The sequence below is a fragment of the Epinephelus moara genome, chromosome 20, assembly GCF_006386435.1.
Source record: "Epinephelus moara isolate mb chromosome 20, YSFRI_EMoa_1.0, whole genome shotgun sequence".
Classification (NCBI taxonomy): domain Eukaryota; kingdom Metazoa; phylum Chordata; class Actinopteri; order Perciformes; family Serranidae; genus Epinephelus; species Epinephelus moara.
Window position 1 is genome coordinate 36,551 of NC_065525.1, and position 21,051 is coordinate 57,601.

The following is a 21,051-nucleotide window of genomic DNA, read 5'->3' on the forward strand; positions in this document are numbered from 1 at the left end:
TATGTAAAAATACAGGCACATAGTAGGACATGGAATGATGGCAAATCTGGTCTCCTATGTCCGAATTTCATGTTCATTGGTCAGTCTGAACTGGTAATAATGGCCGAGCCCTCCACCTCAAACATTTGGTCGAGTGTCCCTTTTTTTCACAAATCCAAGGTGGCAACCCTACTACTACACCCCAGGGCATCAACGGTACTGACTGTTATGCCGTCGAATAGTTTTGCCCTGGCTAAACAAAAGCAATCCACATGAACCAGTTCAAATAAAACATTCTTGCTATTATTAGGCCTAGTCCACTCGGACACGTGTATCTGAAACCGTGGATTATTCTATGCGATTTGGCTGTTAGGTCAAACGCAACTGCACTTTTGGGCCCCAAAAAACGCGTTTCTTTGAAACGGGAGTCCAGGGTGAAGTTTTTGGAAGACTCCGGTGCCAGCGGTTGCGTGTTGATAGGATAACCGCAGTATTTTATTACCTGTCTCCACTGTTTGACGTCAAAGCGACTGTAAATAGCCCTTTTCTAAAAGTTTACTTACTACTAAAATCCCACATCCTGTGTTGAATACAATGTATCTTAACTATATTTGCAATGAAGCTTGATTCTGCACTCTGCACTTGGCCCGTATGTGAATGTTTACTGTTGCTATGACAACAAGTGGCTGACATTACCGTCAGTTAGCTTAGCTCAATCGTCCGACAAACAGTAACCCATAAAATTATAATTCAACTTATTTAAACAAAATCAACAACAGCTACCAACAGTTACAGTCCTTAAAACCTTAGCTAATGTGTTGTCACAGGTTAGATTGTCAAAATTAAAGTAATAACAGCTTAAATCCCTGAGGAACTACGCTAGCATGAGTGATGGTTGCATCCACTCGTATGCAGTTACCTTATGTTACAGTTCCCTCAAACAATATCATGAAGCACAATACAAACTATATAATCAAATTATCTATTAAGGGTACAATACTGATAAAATCTGAAGGTGCTTAGGTGACATTTACCCACCTGAAAGAATAAATGAAAACAAACAGTGATTTTGCTGGTCTTCAGTAGCTTTACTCTAGGTGTAACTGCCAAATGAAGAACGCAGCGCAAACCAACCGTTTGTATACCCAGATTTGCTCTCGTGCCTTTACTCAAATCAGTGTCTGTAAAGATACAAAATCGATATCATATGCATAAAATAATGTCAGAATTGAGTGGGCAGATGCACATAAATACCCTATATGTCACACTAACTTTCTTTGTGAGCATGCTATCTGCTCTCTTTGGATGGCATATCCAGCTGCTCGACCCAACGACCAACAAAGGAGGCTGCTCCTGTTGCTAACTACCCCAACTACACTACCACAAAAGCAGCGACGGGCCTGCCAACGGAGATTCTGGATCCAGCCGGGTCAGACCTCTGTTGGCAGGCCCGTCGCTGCTTTCGTGGTAGTGTAGTTGGTCGTTCAGGCGCCCCTGATGTTGAATTAGGTAGCGCTACTTTTGTGGATCGGGTTGTTTTTATTTTCTGCACTTCCCTATTCTGGTATTGACTCTGACTTCTGATTGGTTAAAATGGCCTTTCCGTTAGAAGTTACATCACCACCTACTGCTTTGGCATGTGCATCATATTTTTTTTTAATCACACCACTCGTGTGGACGAATTTTCGTCCACTGGTCGGACGAACCGAAAAACTTCGGTTTCAGAAATGATTTTCGCCACAGCTCCCGCACTGAATTCCCCTTGAATTACAGAACTCCCATGTGGCTTTGCAAGCGTACTAGGCTGATGAGTAGAATTTAAGAAACAGGCTAAATGACATGATGTTGCACACTCTTGTACAGTAGGTGGCGGTATGCACCTTTAAATTGTTTGCAATCCGCCAAAAGAGAGAAGAAAAAAAAAAAAATGCTTTGCAAGCTGTCATTCCGATTGAGACTGGCCAATGGAGACGTGTCTTACAGCTTTCAGTTTAGGCCCTGCCCACCAGGTTCAACTTTTTAATCACAAAACTTTTTGACTTGCAAACGAAAAAAAATGACTTGCAAACAAAACTTTAGGATTTGCAAATGAAACTTTTGGATTTGCATTTCTTAATCAATCACTTTTTACTTGCAATAAAACATTTTTTGATTGCAATATTGATACTTTTGCTCTCAAATCTTTTTTTTTTGATTGCAAAACCTTCTCTGTTGACAGCACTAGTTCAAAGTCTTGTGACCCATTTAAAGTTTAAATAAAGTCTCTCACTGAAAGCGTGTGGAAGCAGTAGCATTTCTAAGTGGAGGAGGTTTAGGAAGATTTGACTGCTCTCCATTGTTTGACATTACATAAAAAAGGTTGAAAAAAACCTCAATATTTCAAAAAAGTATAAATGGTAGAAACAAGAGAACACAGAGCAGATGTCCTCAAAGAGCTGAACATTTTAATAATTGAATGGTTTCTGAAGGTTAAAGTATGCAATTATTAAAAACTGTACGGAAGAATGTTGAAATTAGAAGAACAAAGATTTGTATCACAATAGTGTGAATGCTTAATCAGCATTCATGATCAGCAATCAGGATGGCGGTAAAGAAATGAGTCTGGTCTAAAGGAATGAAATAAAAGAAATAATAGACAGAGGGGGGATGAAGAAAAAGGAAAAAGGGGACTTATCCATGGAGGGAGGGGAAAAAAGAAGTGAGAAATTAAAGGAAAAATAAAGACAGGAATAAGAGAAAAGGGAAAAAATAGAATAATTGCAGGAAAGAAATGGAACTCGTCAAATGGAAAGAGGAAAAAAAAACAATGGAATTAAAGTGAAGTTTATAAATAATCGGAAGGACTGATGCAGGAAACAGAAGTGAGAAGTGACAGATGGAAGGAAGGATAGAAATGAGAGGAAAAAGAAAGAAAAGAAAGAAACCTGGCAACAAAGACATTTAATTTTAGTTTAGTTTATTTATTTATATTATTTATTTATTTATAGTTTCGTGGACAATCCCCATTAATTGACTGTAGCAAAAAAAAAAAAACAGTAAATAGGGCAGCTTTAGCCGAGGTGGCTAATTTCCAGCTGTAGTCCCTGGCCAGATGATGATAGGCAACCTAAAACCTAAAATACAAATACAATACAGTTATAACATCAATACTAAAATACAATACAGAAGCAGTGCAGAACATGCAGGGCTGAAAAAGCAGCATCAATGCACTGACTAAAACACAACACATCGGTGGTACATAAAATCACATGTACATACGCAGGCAGCATGCCCAACCATACATGTACCAGAGCATTCCCAGCAACATCAACAGCACATACAGTCACATGCAGCACATCACAACGTTCACAACACAGAAGCAGCACATATAATCACTTGCAGCACATCACGATGTTCACAACTCAGAAGCAGCACATATAATCACATGCAGCACATCACATGTTCACAACACGGAAGCAGCACATATAATCACATGCAGCACATCACGATGTTCACAACACAGAAGCAGCACATATAATCACATGCAGCACATCACAACGTTCACAACACAGAAGCAGCACATATAATCACATGCAGCACATCACGATGTTCACAACTCAGAAGCAGCACACATAATCACATGCAGCACATCACACGTTCACAACACAGAAGCAGCACATCACACGTTCACAACACAGAAGCAGCACATATAATCACATGCAGCACATCACAATGTTCACAACTCAGAAGCAGCACATATAATCACATGCAGCTCATCACATGTTCACAACACAGAAGCAGCACATATAATCACAAAAACTGACGGGCAACATCTATCACTATGATCATGTTACATGCAACACGTCATATCCAATCCAGTCTAGTGTGTGCAGGTGTAGTTGTCAGCGAACCAGGTTTTTAAGTGTGCAGTGAAGGTGGACTATGTATGTATGTCTTTGATTTGGGTGGGTAGAGAGTTCCAATTCTGAGTGGCTCTAACTGAGAAGGATAGTTGACCAAATGTACTTTTCCTGAAAGGGACTAACAGGTCGCCACGTGTAATGCTTCTGGTAGTTTGACTGTTACTGTTACATTGAGTTATGAGTGAGTTGAGGAGCTGTATTATGCAAAATTTTGTGGACAAGGCAGATGTTCCTGTATTTTATTACATCTTTCCAACTCGGAAGTTTATGTTTTTTCAGAATCGGACAATGGTGGGAGCTGTTCGGTCTCTTATCCAGTACTTTAACAGTTTGCTTATAGAGAGTGACCAGTGGTTTCAATGTCGAACTGTTTGTTTGTCCCCAGCTTGTGAGACAATATGTTAAATGTGGCATGATCATAGCATTCACATATAGCATGGCAGCATGTAGAGTCATTGTGCTCCGTATGTATCTGAAATTAGCTAAGCTAAACTTCACTCTTTTGGACACTTTTTTAATATTTTAATATGTGCTTTAAAAGTCAAATTGGAATCAAAAATGATTCCCAGGCATTTGACTTCTGGCACAATGGTGATGTTTTGGCCTGAGATTTTAACTTCTGGCATAATGTTACATCGTCTTTTTGTAAAAAAAAAAATTTCCACTGTTTTTTTTAACGTTTAGTTGGAGGGAGGAACAGTTGAGCCAGTTGGTGATACGCTGCAGGGCGGAGTTTAGTTTATCAGCAGCCATTTTCTTTGTCTTGGCATGCACAAAGATCACTGTATCATCTGCGTATAACTGTGTCTCCACTTCTGGACATAATGATGGTAGATCATTGATATAGAGTGAGAACAGGAGCGGTCCAAGTATTGACCCTTGTGGTACTCCAGTACACAAGTCAAGAGCTGGAGATAGTTGGTTGCTAATGATAACATGTTGATGTCTTCCAGTTAAATACGTTTCAATCCAGCTGATTGCTAATGGGGAGAAATTAAAGGTGGATAGTTTAGCTAGAAGGACCTTGTGATTCACAGTGTCAAAGGCTTTACGCAGGTCTAAGAACACTGCACCAACAGTACCTCCTTTGTCAACCCTTTCTCTGACCTTTTCTATAAAAAGGCAGTTGGCTGTTTCGGTGGAATAATTAGCCCTAAAGCCAAATTGCATAGGGTGCAAATTGAATGGACTGTTCTTCAGAAATGAAACAAGCTGCTCTGATACCCATTTCTCGGCAACCTTAGATGCCACAGGTAAGATACTGATGGGGCGGTAGTTACTAATGTTCTGAGGATCATCTGACTTGAAGATGGGAGACACAATTGCAGTTTTCCAGGCATTTGGGAAATGTCCCTGTAGCACCGATAAGTTAACAATTTGTGTGATTGGACGTACCAGGGAATCTTTCAGAGACTTGAGCATTGTGGAATCCATACCGTAAACATCCTTCGCTGTTGAGGATTTAAGGGAGTCAATAATAGCAGAGGTTTTCGATTCAGAGATGGGTAGAATGCTTAAAGATGTTTTACTTTCATCAACTTCAGCAATATTGACTGTAGGTAGAGGAAAGCTTTGTGCAATCGCATCCACAGAACTAATTACGAACGAAGTACGTAGAACGAAGAACGAAGTATTTGTTAAATGCTGTTGCAACTTGCACTGGGTCTTGCACCAGCTGGCCATTCTGTTCCAGCACCAACTCTTTTTTAGGCCTGTGATTGATTCCCATTAAGTTTTTAATTTGTTCCCAAATCAGTTTAGTGTTGCCTTTTGTCTTATCAATAATTGTTATGAAGAAGTTAGCTTTGGCTTTTCTGATCGTTTTTGTAACTTTGTTACGCAATGAGGTGAAACGGTACCTATCACTAATTGAATTAGTCTCCAAAGCTCTTTTTAGTTCACCATCTCTTTTCTTCATTAAATTGAATATGTTGTCATTGAACCGGGGAAGTGTATTGTTTGTCTTTCTCTGCTCTTCACTTTTCTACTGAACTCCTCAACCAGATTTTGTAGTTCCATTGAAAACAGTTTGGGAAAATATGCTAACTGGGAGTAACGTGGAAGCAGACTGCAATCAGTCTGTTGCACTGCTCTTTCAAAATTTACTAGTTCATTTTTCAGATTTTTTTTCATGAGTTCTTTGGATTTGTTAGGGCCATTAAAGCGCTTTTTTGTGAGTTTTCTGGACATTAATATTAAATTATGGTCAGATAGTCCCGTAAGTAGATTATATGTTTTAACGACTCTCTCAGGCTTGTTACTAAATATTAAATCAATTTGCGTTTTGGAGGAGGTAGTTATTCTAGTCGGTCCTACAGTCAGTTGTGCAAAATCCAAACTATCTGTAATCTGTTTGAGAGCTCTCCTGTTTGTCTTGTCCAGCCAGTTACAATTCAGGTCACCAAGTAATATAACCTCTGTTTTGGGGTCAAATACTTTAAGCAGTTTTTTAAGTGTGGCGTAGAAGTCATTGCTGGACAATATAAAACAATTAGTTTAAAAGACATTTCAGGAGAGAGCATTATGTTCAGTCCAAGACTTTCTATATCAATACTAAATGGATAGCATATTTGATTACAGTTAAAGTGTTCTTTAATGTATGTCAGGACCCCATCCCATCTGCCAATAGATCTGTCCTGTCTAAAGATTTTGTAGCCAGGGATATTGAACACTGCAGATGGAGAGTTACTATGCAACCATGATTCCATCAGGCAAAGAAAATCTAAATTAGAGTTGTGAAGGAGATGATGAACTTGGTCAGCCTTAGGGGTGAGGCTACGAATGTTAATATGTCCTCCAAAGACACCTTTGGGTTTGTGTAGTGGATCCCAAATCATTAAAGAGTGATTGACAGTTCTGGAGAAGTTTAACTTGCGATGTTTTTTGAAAACCGGAAACTGTTAATTTTATCACATTGGGTTTTCCTGAACAGACTTTTGCTACGATTTTGAACGCAACATTCAACTTCCGTGTTACCTGGACAGTACGCGCCGGTGTAAACACACTGAGGGGAAAAGTACTGTTTCTCCATGGCTACCGTAGTCTCCCCGTCGCTGCGCACGGCCATAGCTGGTTGGCCCCGGTCTACGGCGCATCCATCGCCCGCATCCACAGCCCTCAGAGGTACTGTAGTCTCCCCGTCGCTCCGCATGCCCACAGCTGGTCGGCCCCGATCCACGACGTATCCCTCGCCCGTATCCACAGCCCTCAGAGCCCCGGGCCTCCACTCTCCCACACAGACTGAGCCATCTCCCGGTTGATGCGCCTCCAGTAGCCCCTCCACTCCACTCGGACGGCAGACACGAGACAGCAAATTAGGTTGGTGGAGTAATTAAGTCACTGTGCTTTCACTGTAATTACCACATACCTGAGAGACAGGATCGTTGCATTTTGCGTCTTCATTTCTGGCATTTCGTGTGTTCGGTCCAGGGCGCTGGTGCACGTCTCCAGATAGCAACAGGAAGAGTGTGATGATGATCAGATTATCATTTTGGCGTTTGCCTCGGGCTTCACTGCTTCGCACACGGTGGTGATGGCCGGCAGCGGAAACAAACGCTACCATTAGAGCGTGTTTACCGTATCCAAAATGCTTAATCATGTCTCGGTGCACTGCAAAATTGCAGGGAGCTTCCTTAATCTTTACGAACGGACCCGTGTCTAAAAGTTAAAAGCGCAAGGAGAGCTCCTGTTACACACGACCTGCCAGTCGCCGCCATGTTGCTAGTCATGGGACCTGATAAAAGAAAGAAGAAAAGAAAAAAGTAAAGACACAAAAAGGACTTTACATAAGTTAAATGAAAACAGAAAGTTGTTTTTCAATAATACTTTATTTTTTTCTATCATCAAATTTGATCTCCAAATGACACAGTTTAGTTACAGACTCCTGTGGAAACCAGCTATGAGTTCAGTGCAGGGTACACATCAAACATCTAACCTCTAACAGTCCTGCTGCCCTCCATTCTCTACAATAAGCCTCTGCACAGAGGTGCTTTAACCATGTACTGAACATCACACAGAACATCCTATGATACCCAAGTATTCTTACTCAGAAAGGCACTTCCTTTGTTTTCTAAAAAGCTTGTATGATCAGGGGAGGACATGCTCATTTTTTTGCTTATCCACACAACCATCCATCATCATCATCATCATCATCATCATCATCATGTAAACAAGCCAGACACAGTTTCATCATGTAAACAAGCCAGACACAGTTTAAAGGTAGGATCTGGAGGATTTTCAAACAAAACAAAATATAGACATATACAAATGAAATCCTGCTTAATCATCACCTGTGTGGTGGTGACTCTGTTTGCGGAGCTCCTGCCCTTTAACTGTATTTTGATGTTTTTGTGAGCTCGGACCGCTTCTGGGCGGAGATTTCCCCAGCCAATGAGAGAGCGCAGGTGCCATGCCCGAGCGTGTCCAAACGTGCACCAGCGTGAGCCTTGCCTGAACCTCTTCTGTGAAGCCTTCTTCCGTACCTCCGGGCTCCGTACACCCGGGAGACTTGAGCCTGATAGGAGGGGCCGAATTTGAATGTGTGTTTACAAACAGCAACTGGAAAATCCTCCAGACCCTACCTTTAACAGTGGTATGACATTGATGGGTTTGGCAACATGATCACCACAACGACAGACTAGCTGTTTTCTGTTGAGTCAGACATCAGCAGTGTAGTTTAGAGAGGGGATGTCATATATACTTGAGCTCCATACTTGAATCCTTCTTCCACACATGCCATTTTGCATCCAAAGAAAGGCTATTTCGGTACATGTACTTCATAACATAAGCTAGTAACACACCGATCCTCACAGTTAAGTGCAGGGTATTTTATGATCTTTAATTAAAGGAACAGTCTGATATTTTGAGTTTGCTTGTGTTGTCCAGAGTCAGATGAGTCTTGTCCAGTACAGACATAGGTCTATCCTTAAGCCTAGCTTAAATGGAAATAAATACAACTACCAAAAACTATATAGCTGTCTGATTTAGGGTCTACATAATGTAAGTAGTAGCTTGGAGGCTAGCATTTTACAAGTTCTGACCAAACCATACATTTTTGGAGTGTTTAAACCAGACAACGCACATTTCTGGGGCTCAGTAGTAACTGAACACTTAAGTCCAGACTGCAGGGCACTCCAAAAATGATGGTTTGTTCAGCTGAACACACTACAGGGCTGCTCTATCCTGCACAAAAGATGTTTATACCAGACGCTGCAAATATAAGGCCAGGAGAATTATTACAGATCCCCACCACCCTGATTACTGCCTTTTCACCCTGCTGGGATCAGGAAAAAGGTACTGGTTACACCAGGCAACACTGAATGGCTCAGGGAGAGCTTTTACCCTCAAGTCACAGTGATGACCTTGCCTTATGCAAAACACTGACATGTCTTTATTACTGTTCCATTTTACTTAAATCATATTTTCTAATTTGAATTGCATCTGTGTCAGAGGCCACAGTCCAAATCACATTTTGCATACAGCCATGTGGCAAATAGGTTACATGTATAATGTGTCTGTACCATAAATCAAACTTAACACAACAGTTTTAGCCTGGTTCCAGACCATAGACCCCGCCCACTCAACTGAGTAGGCTTGCATCTCTGGTCTGGCATACTTCAGTGAATTTGCGATTTATCTCGTCCAAACGATGGATGAACCAATGAACGCCGGGGGTCTAGCGATTAGCCAATCAGTGCCACGCTGATGTCAAGCTGTACAGGTAACTGGTGAGGATACGCTGATGTCAAGCTGTACAGGTAACTGGTGAGGATAGTAACAATGGCGACTGCTACAGATCCTACAGACCACATTAATGATGCTACTGAGGTATTTCGCCACTACTCGCGTTAATGGAGGACCAAATTAAGGAAGCTGCTAAACTGGATTTAACGGCGATGCAGCTGGGCGTGCACGACGACGGAGACATTTTAAACGGGCAATGCTCGCTTGTTTTCGGCACCCCCGAGGCATGGATACTAATGACGTCAGATTCTGGGTGAGTCGTTGATCTCTACTGATTGGTTAGGGAAAAAATCAAATTCCCTCCCCCTTGTAAATCGCCTTCAGTGGAAGCCATGTCAGACTGAAGGTTCTGGAAGCTTCAGTCTGACACTCAGGCTACAACAGTCTGGCACTTTAAGCAAACAAAAGTTTTGAAATACAGTCACAGAAACTTCATAACAGGTGGTGAATTGTGACTGGATCATTCAAGGCAAATCCAGGGTCAGGTTTCCACAATGCATTGTTGATATGAATAACTTGCAATTTATAATTATGCTTCTTTCAAATCAGAACCATCACATTTGACTATTATGGAAATCAAGCTGAAACTACTGTATGCCATAATTACTGTATCATATATCTAAGGTTTTTAGTACAAATATGCTTAAATAATTATTGGGCACCTGACAACTCATTACTGTGATTGGTTAAGAAATAGCTCCTAATAGTTCCTGAACAAATCATTTCTTGTTTTTACAGATTTTTATTCAGCACACTGAGTATATATAAATATGGCCCTTTTGAAATGGAACTAAGTAGGAGCTGGTCCCCTACCTCTATTCTTCCTGGATCCTGGATCTGATACTTCAAGCTTTTTTCCTGACTCTGGGTAACAATACTGTCAACTGTCTCTTTAATGCTGGTGTACACTCATAATACTCATAGCTGGATTAGCCTGTTAGGGCCTTGGGGAAAAAAATGAGATGTGGCTCCATATTAAGCCAACCACCACCTCCCTCCCTATGAGCTCATCATAGATCATTTTAATACACAAAGTTTTAATAAAGAATATATCCCATGTAAGCATAATATATACTGATATAGTACAGACAAAGATGGCCCTTGCCCCTTGGTCACTTCAGTTTATATTGTACATTAGTGGTGCGCATTACCAAACAAATTTATAATTAATCAGTTGCCAACATTGCCACACAGTGAAGCTGGGGCCTTTGGGGCTGCTGGTGGTCTGGTCCACTTTGCCCAGTTGGTAATCCACTCATGCATTCTGTACACTTGAATTTTGTTAAGGTTGCTCAATATTTGCCTTAAAAAACCACCAGTGCTTGTCTCGAAGATTTCAAACACTGTGCTTGTTGGTAGGGACAAAAAATATCAATCATACAACAGCAAAGACAAATGATCCATACAATGTTGAATAAATTTATAAGCCACGGTAAGCACCTGACATGTGAACCTTGGAATGACTGTGCAGACGTACATGGCAATGGTACTCTTCTTTTGGGGAATATTCCAGGATTTTCATTATTAACATGAAACATTTTGGCATGCATTTATTACAAATTAAGTTTGACTTGGAAAAACCTATCTCTGAAAACAACATCCTTCATATTTAATTACGCGGTGGTTCTAATCACATCTGCTCAACACAAACAGCACATTGTGTGCATGTTGATACATACAGCAACAACCTACCACACATACTGTTCACATCACCTCCTGTATCCTCTCATATACAATTTAAAAGTACAAGAATAAGAAAAATACTCTACATATGTTACACGTTATAAAATGTTCTCTTACATAAAAACTTCTCCCAGGTAATGAAAATCTCCCTTGTTTTATAATCTTGCATTTACATTTGTATTTTACAGTAACATACATTAAAATGAAAAAAAGTGACTGTTTTGTGTTTGTGTGTGTGTTTGTGTGTGTAGCTGTTTACATCAAACTTTGACGAAATATATCCAGGTCAGCATCAGTGGACTTAGACAATCTTTCAAGCACTCCTCATGCTTTCCGTTAAGTTCCTCTTGCTGTTTGCTCATAGCATTTTAACAAGCAGCACGTTCAACCAGACAGTGTCTATTACCTATTGACCCAAGTGGATATAACTTGGCTAAGTGTTTATGATTTGATTTCAAACTCAGTACCTCGTTTCAATTATATTAAGCAGCCAGAGTTTGGTTAGAGATGCTACATCCTTTGCCTTCATAGAAACTCCTTTCAGCGAATCTCAGTCTACGTTTGACATAGCAGGAGACAGTTACATCAGGCTGAGCTATGCACACACAGACCAGTACTGGGATCAAGAATTCCATTTGCCACAGGAAACTTCCCAACCAAACCTTAAATTTGCTGAATGACATACATTGTGCTTTCATGGATATTTGGGACGCAGGGTAAGGTTTGAGCATTATTCTTGATGATACTTTGATAATATTATGACTCTCATAGATCTCAGGGGTTTTCTGTATAAACATCTAATCAGAAATAACATGTCTCACAGACTGCTTCACTCCATCACAAGCTAAAGGTTGGTCTAAGAAATATGATGATCATCATCTCTTAAATGCTTGTCATCCTTTTTGCTGCCATTTTCCTGCCAGTATGTTTCATAAAGCTTCATATATCTACAAATACAGGACGATGATGTATACATCTTTAAACCCTCCTACAGAGCTCTGATTGGTCGTTTGTTTCTCCATCGAGAGGAAATAGCCATCAGACCCATTTAAATCAGCTAATTTGTTCCTAAGCACGGCCTTGGCATCACCCAAGGCCAAGTTTACAAAGATGGTTTATGACCATTGTCCATCTTCTGTTGTACATCACATAGCTGATATTATTTTGTAAACTTGAGTGTAACATTGATTGTGTTTGACAGTCAGTCAAAAAATGTTGTAGTGTGGTTGAAAGTAGGATGTGAGACAGAGGACTGTAAAGAAAGAGTGCCGTGTGTGACTGAGTCAGCCAACATTTCTGACTGTAAGGCAATACCCCCAGAGCTCCAACAACAACACCATGGCCTCACACATGCATAAACACACACACACACACATATTTATATGAGTCAGATAAGACACTCACGCTGCACTGAGATTGTTCAACCATGACAGGAATTTCAATATTCTGACCCCTGCTCCCTGATGGTTTATAGTGTGTTTGTGTGCATATCCACGTGTTTGTGTATATATGATTAAAGTTTGCTATACTAGGGAGGGAACTGATGTTTGCACTTTATTAATTCTTAAATTATGTGAAAATCATAAAATATAGTCACTGTGTACCTACACCTCACCTTCACCTTTCCATCTCATCTCCATCCTATTTTATGAATAACTGTTGATGACATTATTTGTAAAATCAGAATCATTATATATGATGATCCACAGTAATCATATTTGATAGACCCCTTTGATCTCACTTTAAAGTGGTTTAAACCAGTTGAATCTGTGTGTGCATCTCCACCTCATACTTTGGTTCATGTATGTGCAGCAGTATAAAGTGCAAATGGGCTGAGTGAAGTGGAATATTGATCAAAGGATGTGGTGAATAAAAAATCCACTCTTCGCCTGTCACACTGCTCTTATAGCTGTAAAACAACTGAGCTCTAAACAGAACTCAAAACAGAGGCTGCAGATTTATCACCACCTGTGTCCTGCTGCCTTCACATGTCTGCAACCATTTAATGACCTGAAGGAGAAACTTTTAATGCAGTATAAACCAGCTGTGGACAACACATACTGGAGCAATCACTCATATTTAATTCTACTGACGGTTCTGCTTTACCCACAATAAACTTTAATTTCACAGTTCAATTTAAATTCAACTACTGGTGGAAAAGCTTGTAGTAGCAGTAGGCCTAGTAGATAATTCCATTATTGCTGTGCAATTGTGAAAATCCCTCGATTGACAGCAGAGTGACTTTGCTCTGGAAACAGACGTGGGCAAAGAGAATTTCAATGTCAGGCAATCACCAAATTGTCGGAGCGCTGCTTGCAATGGTTGTTTAGTAAAATAGCGCCCTTAAGGATTCACTTTATATTGTGCCTTCATTGTCTTGTTATAATGAACACATCAGCCATCCTGCAGTTAAAACTGATGTTTGTGTTTGGTGTCGGTTTGTAGTTTTGTCGTACTTCACAAACAATGTTGGAATAAGGATGACTTAACAACACATCAAACTAACAATCTATGGCTTTTACAAGGGCATTAACAGTTATTTCTCAGTGTTGTTGCTCCCTATGAGTCTACGTTGATCAGTTAATAATTTCCTTTGGGTAGCCACAAATTATTGTTTTGAACTTGACAATTCAGGTGTATATATAACTCAGCCACATGTGGCAGACATATAAAGTGTTGCGAGAGTTGTTAAGCTGGTGGATTGTGTGCTGTCTCTATGCAGTGCAGTCACTGTTCCTAATCTTTCTGCACTTTAAGAAGAGAAACTATCAGTAAGTCAACAGGAGGAAGCTTTAAAAGAAGAAGTGCCACTGAGTCTGTTCAGGAGAAAAGCCATCTGGAGTTGTCATGGTTACAGCATTCTGGTTGTAACAGTCCATCTTCCTGACTTTTGCAGTGTAGCTGTCAGTTTTGTCATGGTTACAGTGTTAAAATGTTGCCATCCTCTCTCATGCTCTCTTGACTGCTACTAGACGTGTGGGTGGGGTTTCCATTGTGATTGGACACCACCATGGAGCTGTCACTCAGGGATGCGCCAACGCTATTAGGCAATGAGACGCTCTGTGGGAGGGGCCTGACTTCAGCGGAGTTATGCGGCCTGTTGCTAGGTGAGTCTCTGTTGAGGTTAGTGTTGTTGCTGTTGGTTACCCGGTGGGATTCGTAGGGTGTCAGGCAGTCATTTTCCAGAATAAGGTCACCATCATCATCATCATCATCATCATCATCATCATCATCATCTTCATCACTGTCGCCCTCGGCAATGCTGTTGCTGTAGTAACAACAAACAATAGGGCAAGTAATGTTAACAGAGCAGTTTGTTGGATTACATTTTTTTATTAATATCTGTTGTTTTGTTTCTGACACCTGATGATTATTCATCAGGTGTCAGAAACACTTATGTCCAGTATTCACTCTATTTTAGCTCTGGTTTGGACTGTTTAACTGGTAAATGCTCCACTATGTTCACCATCTAGATCCCTTTTTCTACCAAAATGGGTGCATGGATGCAAGTTTTTAAACACAGGAAACCCATTGAAAGTAGAAGATTGAGGGGCAACTTGTACCTCACCTGGTGGAGTGTGCACCCCATACAAGCCTTTGCCAAAACATAGGTTTGATTCCGATCGATTCTAATCAGATGTACTATCATTAAAGCAACACAATGGAGATTTTGAGACCTCAAAAAACATATATCCAAGATCCTTGTGATGGAACATCAACTCAATAGGTTGGATGACACCTCCGTCATTGCTTGAGATTCACTTGCACTGGCACTATGCAGTTTCAGGGTTCAGGTAGGAACCCGGACACAAAAAGGACTACAAAATTTGGCTGCTTTACAGCATACGTCATATCCCCCTCCCCTCTTTAGAGTAGCGTGAACGAAGTTAGATGTGGTTGTCATGGCTGAAGCGAGAAATAAAAGGAAGAGGGTGAAGGTGTTGTCCAAGGAGACAGAGAAAATAAAACGGGAGAGCGATAAAACAAAAGCTCGAACAAGGATTATTATTGGCGCGGCTTTCACACGCTGGCAAGAGCTGAAAGAGGAGGAGGAATGGCCGACCGATGGTGACCTGGCGCTGTTACTGCTGTTACCCTCTACTTAGGAGACTCACTGTCTGCAGGTCAGCTGCCTCAGGTACATTTTAAGATAAAGTGTTAGCCTACAGACAGACCCTCACCAAGGGCAGCCCCCTCACTCTGACATCTCTCCACTTTGTGCATGTATAGGTCCTGTTTGTGCATGTGTGTGTCTTTCAGACCTGTGTGTAATTGACAAGCAAGAGTGAAAACATTGAATTTCCCCTCAGGGGGATTAATAAAGTAAATAAACTAACTAAACTTTCATTTTAGTTTGTCTTCAACAGTTTGCTGTTAGCACCGCAAGCGCGATGTGCTTGTGTCGTCCGTGATCATAAATCATAATAGTGGTGAATGAGAGACTGTGGACAGAGCAGATTGAAATATGGCTTTCTACATGCTGATCACATATATTGATAAAGTATTGGCTTGGCTGGCAGAGGTTTTACCGCACTTACTAACAGTAACAAGCATAGTTGTTGTCAACTAGAGTAATCTTATTTTATATTCCCTTCATCTGCACCGCGGCCTCTCTGCTGTTGTCTGACTTCACTCTGTTGAGTTTGTGTGTGTGTGTGTGTGTGTGTGTGTGTGCACGTGCGCTGTGAGGAGGAGGTCAGCCCTGACATGCAGAGAACAACTCATTTCTGAGTTTTGAAAAATAATAAATAAATTAAAGCTGCAAGCAGCGATGAATGGGCCCTCGCAGTCCACGCGCGTCGGGGCATGCTGCCGTCGGGGGCGTGCACCTAGAAGTCTTGTCAGCTGTAATAAATAAAAAAATAAACTTTATCTCTTACTTACAGCTGTAATAAATAAAAAAATAAACTTTATCTCTTACTTACATTTCCAGTATACAGGTAGGCACCCAACCCACGTATGTATTTTTCCAAAAAGTAGAAGCTGAATACATGCCCAATAGTTCAAGGTCTTCTGACTCTTTAAAAGTTGACATGGTGTCTGTAGCTCAAAGTATGAGGGACAAGAAGAGGTTGAAAGTCGATGAGTTTTGAAGAGGATTTGAAGATTTTCCAATTTACTTCCATTCACACTAATTAGACTGCCACCAGAGTGCCACCTATTGGCCGATTTGCACCAAATTTTGCACAAACCCTCATCGGGCCATGGAACACAATTAGCAAAAGTGTTGTGGTAATCGGACTGTATTTGCTCAAGATATGAAAGACTGTCTGTTTTGAAAACAATGTGCAGGAATTTGTTGTTTTATATTTTGGCCATGTTTTGGACGATCAAAATTCTTTTAATAACTTTTTGTCAGAAGGGTTGACAGATGCTACATGCAAAGTTTGGTGCAAATCAGTCAAATCGCCTAGGAGGAGTTCGAAAAAGTATGTTTTTCATTTGTCGCGATTTAGCGAATGGAAAGTTACCGCAAAAGTGGGGGTGGCTTACACCACACAATTCAGCGAAATTCAGAGAACACGTAAATAGAAGGTTTAACAATGTGCGACATATTATGTGGGAGTTATTAGCCAAAAATGCTTTTGCATTGAAAATAGCGCCACCTGCTGGTCATTTTTGGTGTGTGAGTTACAGGGGCCAGTCTATACCACCCCTATCAATTTTATTTCCATGAGTGTTATGGTGTTGGCACAGTGCCAAATATTAAATTAGACGGCCACCAGAGCGCCACCTAGTGGCGGATCGGTAAGTCCTTCGTCAGATATCCTCAGGAGGGCATTGACAATAATTATACCATGTTTCGTGTTAATCTGCCTGACCAATGTTGAGATATAAAATACTTCAATTTAAAGAGCGCCACCTTGTGGTCATCACCTGAAATTTTGCACAGAGCCTCAGGGGCTCATGGGGAAGTGGTAACCTGAGTTTCATGTCATTATACACCAGTGTGGAGATATAAAGCACTTCCTGTTTCGAACGAAATCTGCAGGAAGTTGCTATTTAATAACTTCAGTATTGTTTGGAATATCGAAATTCTTTTAATAACTTTTTGTCAGGCGGGTCCACAGATGCTGTGTGCAAAGTTTCATGCCCATCGGTGAAATTGCCTGGGAGGAGTTTGAAAAAGTAGGTTTGCGACATTTTGCGAATTTGAGGAAAAAAACGGTAGGCGGAAATGGGCGTGGCCTATACCACAAGATTCAGCACAATTCACTGAACGCGTGGATATAAGGTTTTTGAATGTGCCACAAAGTATATGGGAGTTATGAGCCAAAACGCACTTTCCTTAATAATAGCGCCACCTAGTGGTGGAAATTCAGGACGACAATAGATTATAAAATTTTTCGCCAGGTGTGACTTATATTCCAAGTTTGGTGAGTTTTGGGGTATGTTCAGGCAGTGAAAAATGCGATCATATGGGCGGAAGAAAAAAAAAAAAAATGAATAAATAATCGGGAGAAAAACAATAGGGACCTCGCAGGTCTCCTGCTCGGGCCCTAATAAAGCAATCGGCCTAATCATGTATGTACAAAATGCTATAAAGCTACTGTTCTGAAGACATGATGATTGTGCATTACACGGCCAGCTTCAGGAAGTTGTCCGGTATTGTTGGATTGTCAAAGAAAGATTTTTGCGACAGTTGTAACAGACAATACCGTTTTTCATCTGTAGGGGCACCCCGTGAGGTTAAAAAGTGCAATCCTCCACTGTGTTGCTTTAAAGGCAAAAATCGCTTTTTTAAAAGAAAAAAGGGGGTATTCACTGCTTTCCCATTGTTAGACTCACAAGTCAGTCTTTAGACGCTTTGCTTAACTAAAGACTGATGTCTTTCTCCCTGATTTTGTGTTTAGATGGGCGGATACAATTTCAGAGTTTAAAAAAACTCCCTACGTTGCAGAACCAATCGTAAATCTGCAGGGCGGTCCTTCGGTGGCTCACTGAACTCTTGTGCTCATAAACATAGTCCGACTGCATTAAACGTTTTAAACAAAGTTGCTGTAAGTCCTTCATTTCCACAATCCTGTGGCCTGAGCACACGTTTGACAAAACGGAGTTAAATCTCTCGGCATCCATTTTCAAGCTCTGTGCGTGTTTGTTTCCTTGCGGACAAGAAAAGGGGCAGCGCACATTTCCGGGATGACGTGTCCTTTTAAAAAATGCAAGAGGCGTTGCTTTGTTGCCGGCTGTTTTCTCCGGTGTGTTAAACACACTTTAGAAAGGAGTGTCCCCAGACTATCAGAAGGCGGAGATTTCTGATTGTCTGGTGGCAAGACTATTCCATTGTCAACAGCAGACAAGTATTCCTTTCTGTTTTTATTTGTTTTCCTGATGTGTCATGTTCAACGTCATAGATGGTCAACGAAACAGGTTGGTAAACAGCAGAGAGCAGCATCAAGGCCAAAAATGAAATGAAAATGTTACAGAGGTTACTTATTTTTTATATCTCTTACTTATCCAGTCTCTCTTTCAAACTACGTGCTGCTTGGACGGAGACAAATGGCATTCTCTGGTGGCTGGTTATTGCACCGTGCCGGCAAAGGGCTAAAATTTGCATGACTACCCGGGTGTCATATTTCCATCACTGCTGATCGAATCCAATGAGAGCTGAAGCCAATTAACTACTGCAAAGTCATTTGTCCTGGGAGTGAACGCCGACTCTAACCTTTCCCGTGAAATACAAAAGCTAGATGTTAGTGGGTTCTTTGTCCTGTGGGACAGGGGCTCAACTGTATTTTTCTGCTGTTCTCTGCCTAACAGGCAGTGTAAAATGGTCATAGAGCTGTTTTCCACTGAAAACAGCAGCTGATGCTGCTACTGGAGACCATGTTGATGAAAACAGTGGGATTAAACCAAAACAGTAAAGCTGTGAGCTGGGAATCTCAAAGAGGCTAGAAGCTCTGCAGAGCTAAGGGGAACTGCAGAGTTGGAGATCATTTTCTGTGGTTTCAACAGTACGAGTGACATCTTTCATATAACGCTTAATCATCTGTTGTATTTTTTGCTGATATCAGATGTCAATATATAACAACTCATTTGGCTGATAACCGATACGAATATCGATATATTCATATGTTACGAAAATTATGCAACTTCCTTCCCCTAATCCTGCAACTGAATATACCTCTTCGTCTGTATCAGTGTGCCCTGGTTTATCTTTATTTTTATATGTATTTTCATCTATGTACTTATGTAATACCCTGGTTTAAGACCATGTATTTGTGTTTGCATTGTGTAGTACTGTTATACATTGTCTAATTTATATGGATTTATTATTTATTATTTCACTTTAAAATTTGAAATGCTCTAAAGAAAATAATAATTCACAGCCTTTTGTTTTATAAGGGTGTTGTTTTACTTTGTGGTGGTTTAAGAAATTTGTAAAATAGACTTTACTTAGTAGATTTCAAGTTGAAAGGGTGGTAATTTGCTTGTTAAGCTGTTAGCCTGTCATAGGGGCAAAGTAAAGGGTCAGACCTGACAACCCTGGAGAGACGACAACATGGAGGAGAGCAGCCAACAGAAAAAGTACTAAATAGTGAGCCAACAAGAACTGACTGTAAGCACCGGAGCGTACAGAGTGTGGGGCTTTTGTTCACTGACTGTGAATGAACATTTTGACAAAGTGCCATGTTGGAAGAACTGTGATGACGGTTTAGTCCCAAGCATCTAGCTAGCAACTTTAGCAGCTTTTAACAAGTGTAGACTGTAGCTCACTAGCCGTTAGCTAGCTTAGCAGTTGATTTTACGCTGGTCGATGGCTCAAGAGTGGATAACGCTACAACAGAAGAGGACAACACAGCGCTGCCGGACTCATCCTTCCACATTGTGGGGCATCGGCCAACCTGGTCAGGTTGGTGGGTGGTATTTGGGTGACTGGTTACTTAATGGTGATTGTGAATATTATCTCAACACAGGAGTATCCTCATTTTGTTCTATATTCTAGGTCCTTTCGCACCATAGTTAGTAAGTGGATCATAAGGACATGTGATCTTTGGTAATGGCCCTTTCATCGTCATTTACAATCATGCCACAGTTATCCTTTCTGCTTCATTGCTCTGGTGGTTTTTACACAGTATTAGCCAACTGTGAAAAGGTTACACATGCTTATTTTAACATATGTTTTAACTGTTGTCATTTATATTCTTCCTACATACTTGTATATCTTTCAGATATGTTGTTTTGTTACATGTGCTGTGTCATTGTTGTATTGTTTACTTTGTTAATTAATTAGAAAAAAAAAAAATCGGTTTGTCACATGGACATGATGACTGATTCGGATATTTAATTTTAAAACCAATGTCAGCTGATACTGATGACGTGCCGATATAATCGTGCATCCCTAGTTGCATTGTTTATATAAAAATATTGATTTTTACAGGTTTAAGGTATAATATGTTTGTCGAATGTCCCAAACCTACATTATTTTGCCACATTTTGAATTTAAGTACCAAATACTGCTTGCAAAGTTCTTCTCTTTTTCCATAAACCAAGGCAACCAAAGTGGTAAACCACTATTATGGCCAAACAAACAAAAACCGCGCCATAAGTCACAAGTTGTACACTGATCGGGACTGATCAGGGGGTGTCACACCGAAAAAGTTTACATTTATCTTGTAATTCCTGAACCAAAGAGGGTTTATTAAAATGTTAGACATATATTGTCACATGTATACTGCCAGATATTAATACATACTTTCAACATATTGTACCACAGTAGCCAGAACTGTAATATTATTACTTT

At 40.5% G+C, this 21,051-nt stretch overlaps 2 protein-coding genes across 2 annotated transcripts in view; both read right to left on the reverse strand.

Annotated features, from left to right (window-relative positions):
* The window catches only part of LOC126408040 (uncharacterized), a 17,043-nt gene extending 9,751 nt beyond the window's left edge, over positions 1-7,292 (reverse strand). Inside the window, exons 1-2 of the mRNA XM_050073395.1 lie at positions 7,249-7,292; positions 6,869-7,168 (exon numbers count right to left, since the gene is read on the reverse strand). Coding sequence (XP_049929352.1) covers positions 6,869-7,168; positions 7,249-7,292 — 344 coding nt within the window. The remainder of the gene's footprint in view (positions 1-6,868; positions 7,169-7,248) is intronic.
* A 3,438-nt stretch (positions 7,293-10,730) lies between these two features.
* The window catches only part of pard6a (par-6 family cell polarity regulator alpha), a 204,554-nt gene continuing 194,233 nt past the window's right edge, over positions 10,731-21,051 (reverse strand). The window contains exon 6 of the mRNA XM_050072269.1: positions 10,731-14,574. Coding sequence (XP_049928226.1) covers positions 14,226-14,574 — 349 coding nt within the window. The 3' untranslated portion in view covers positions 10,731-14,225. The remainder of the gene's footprint in view (positions 14,575-21,051) is intronic.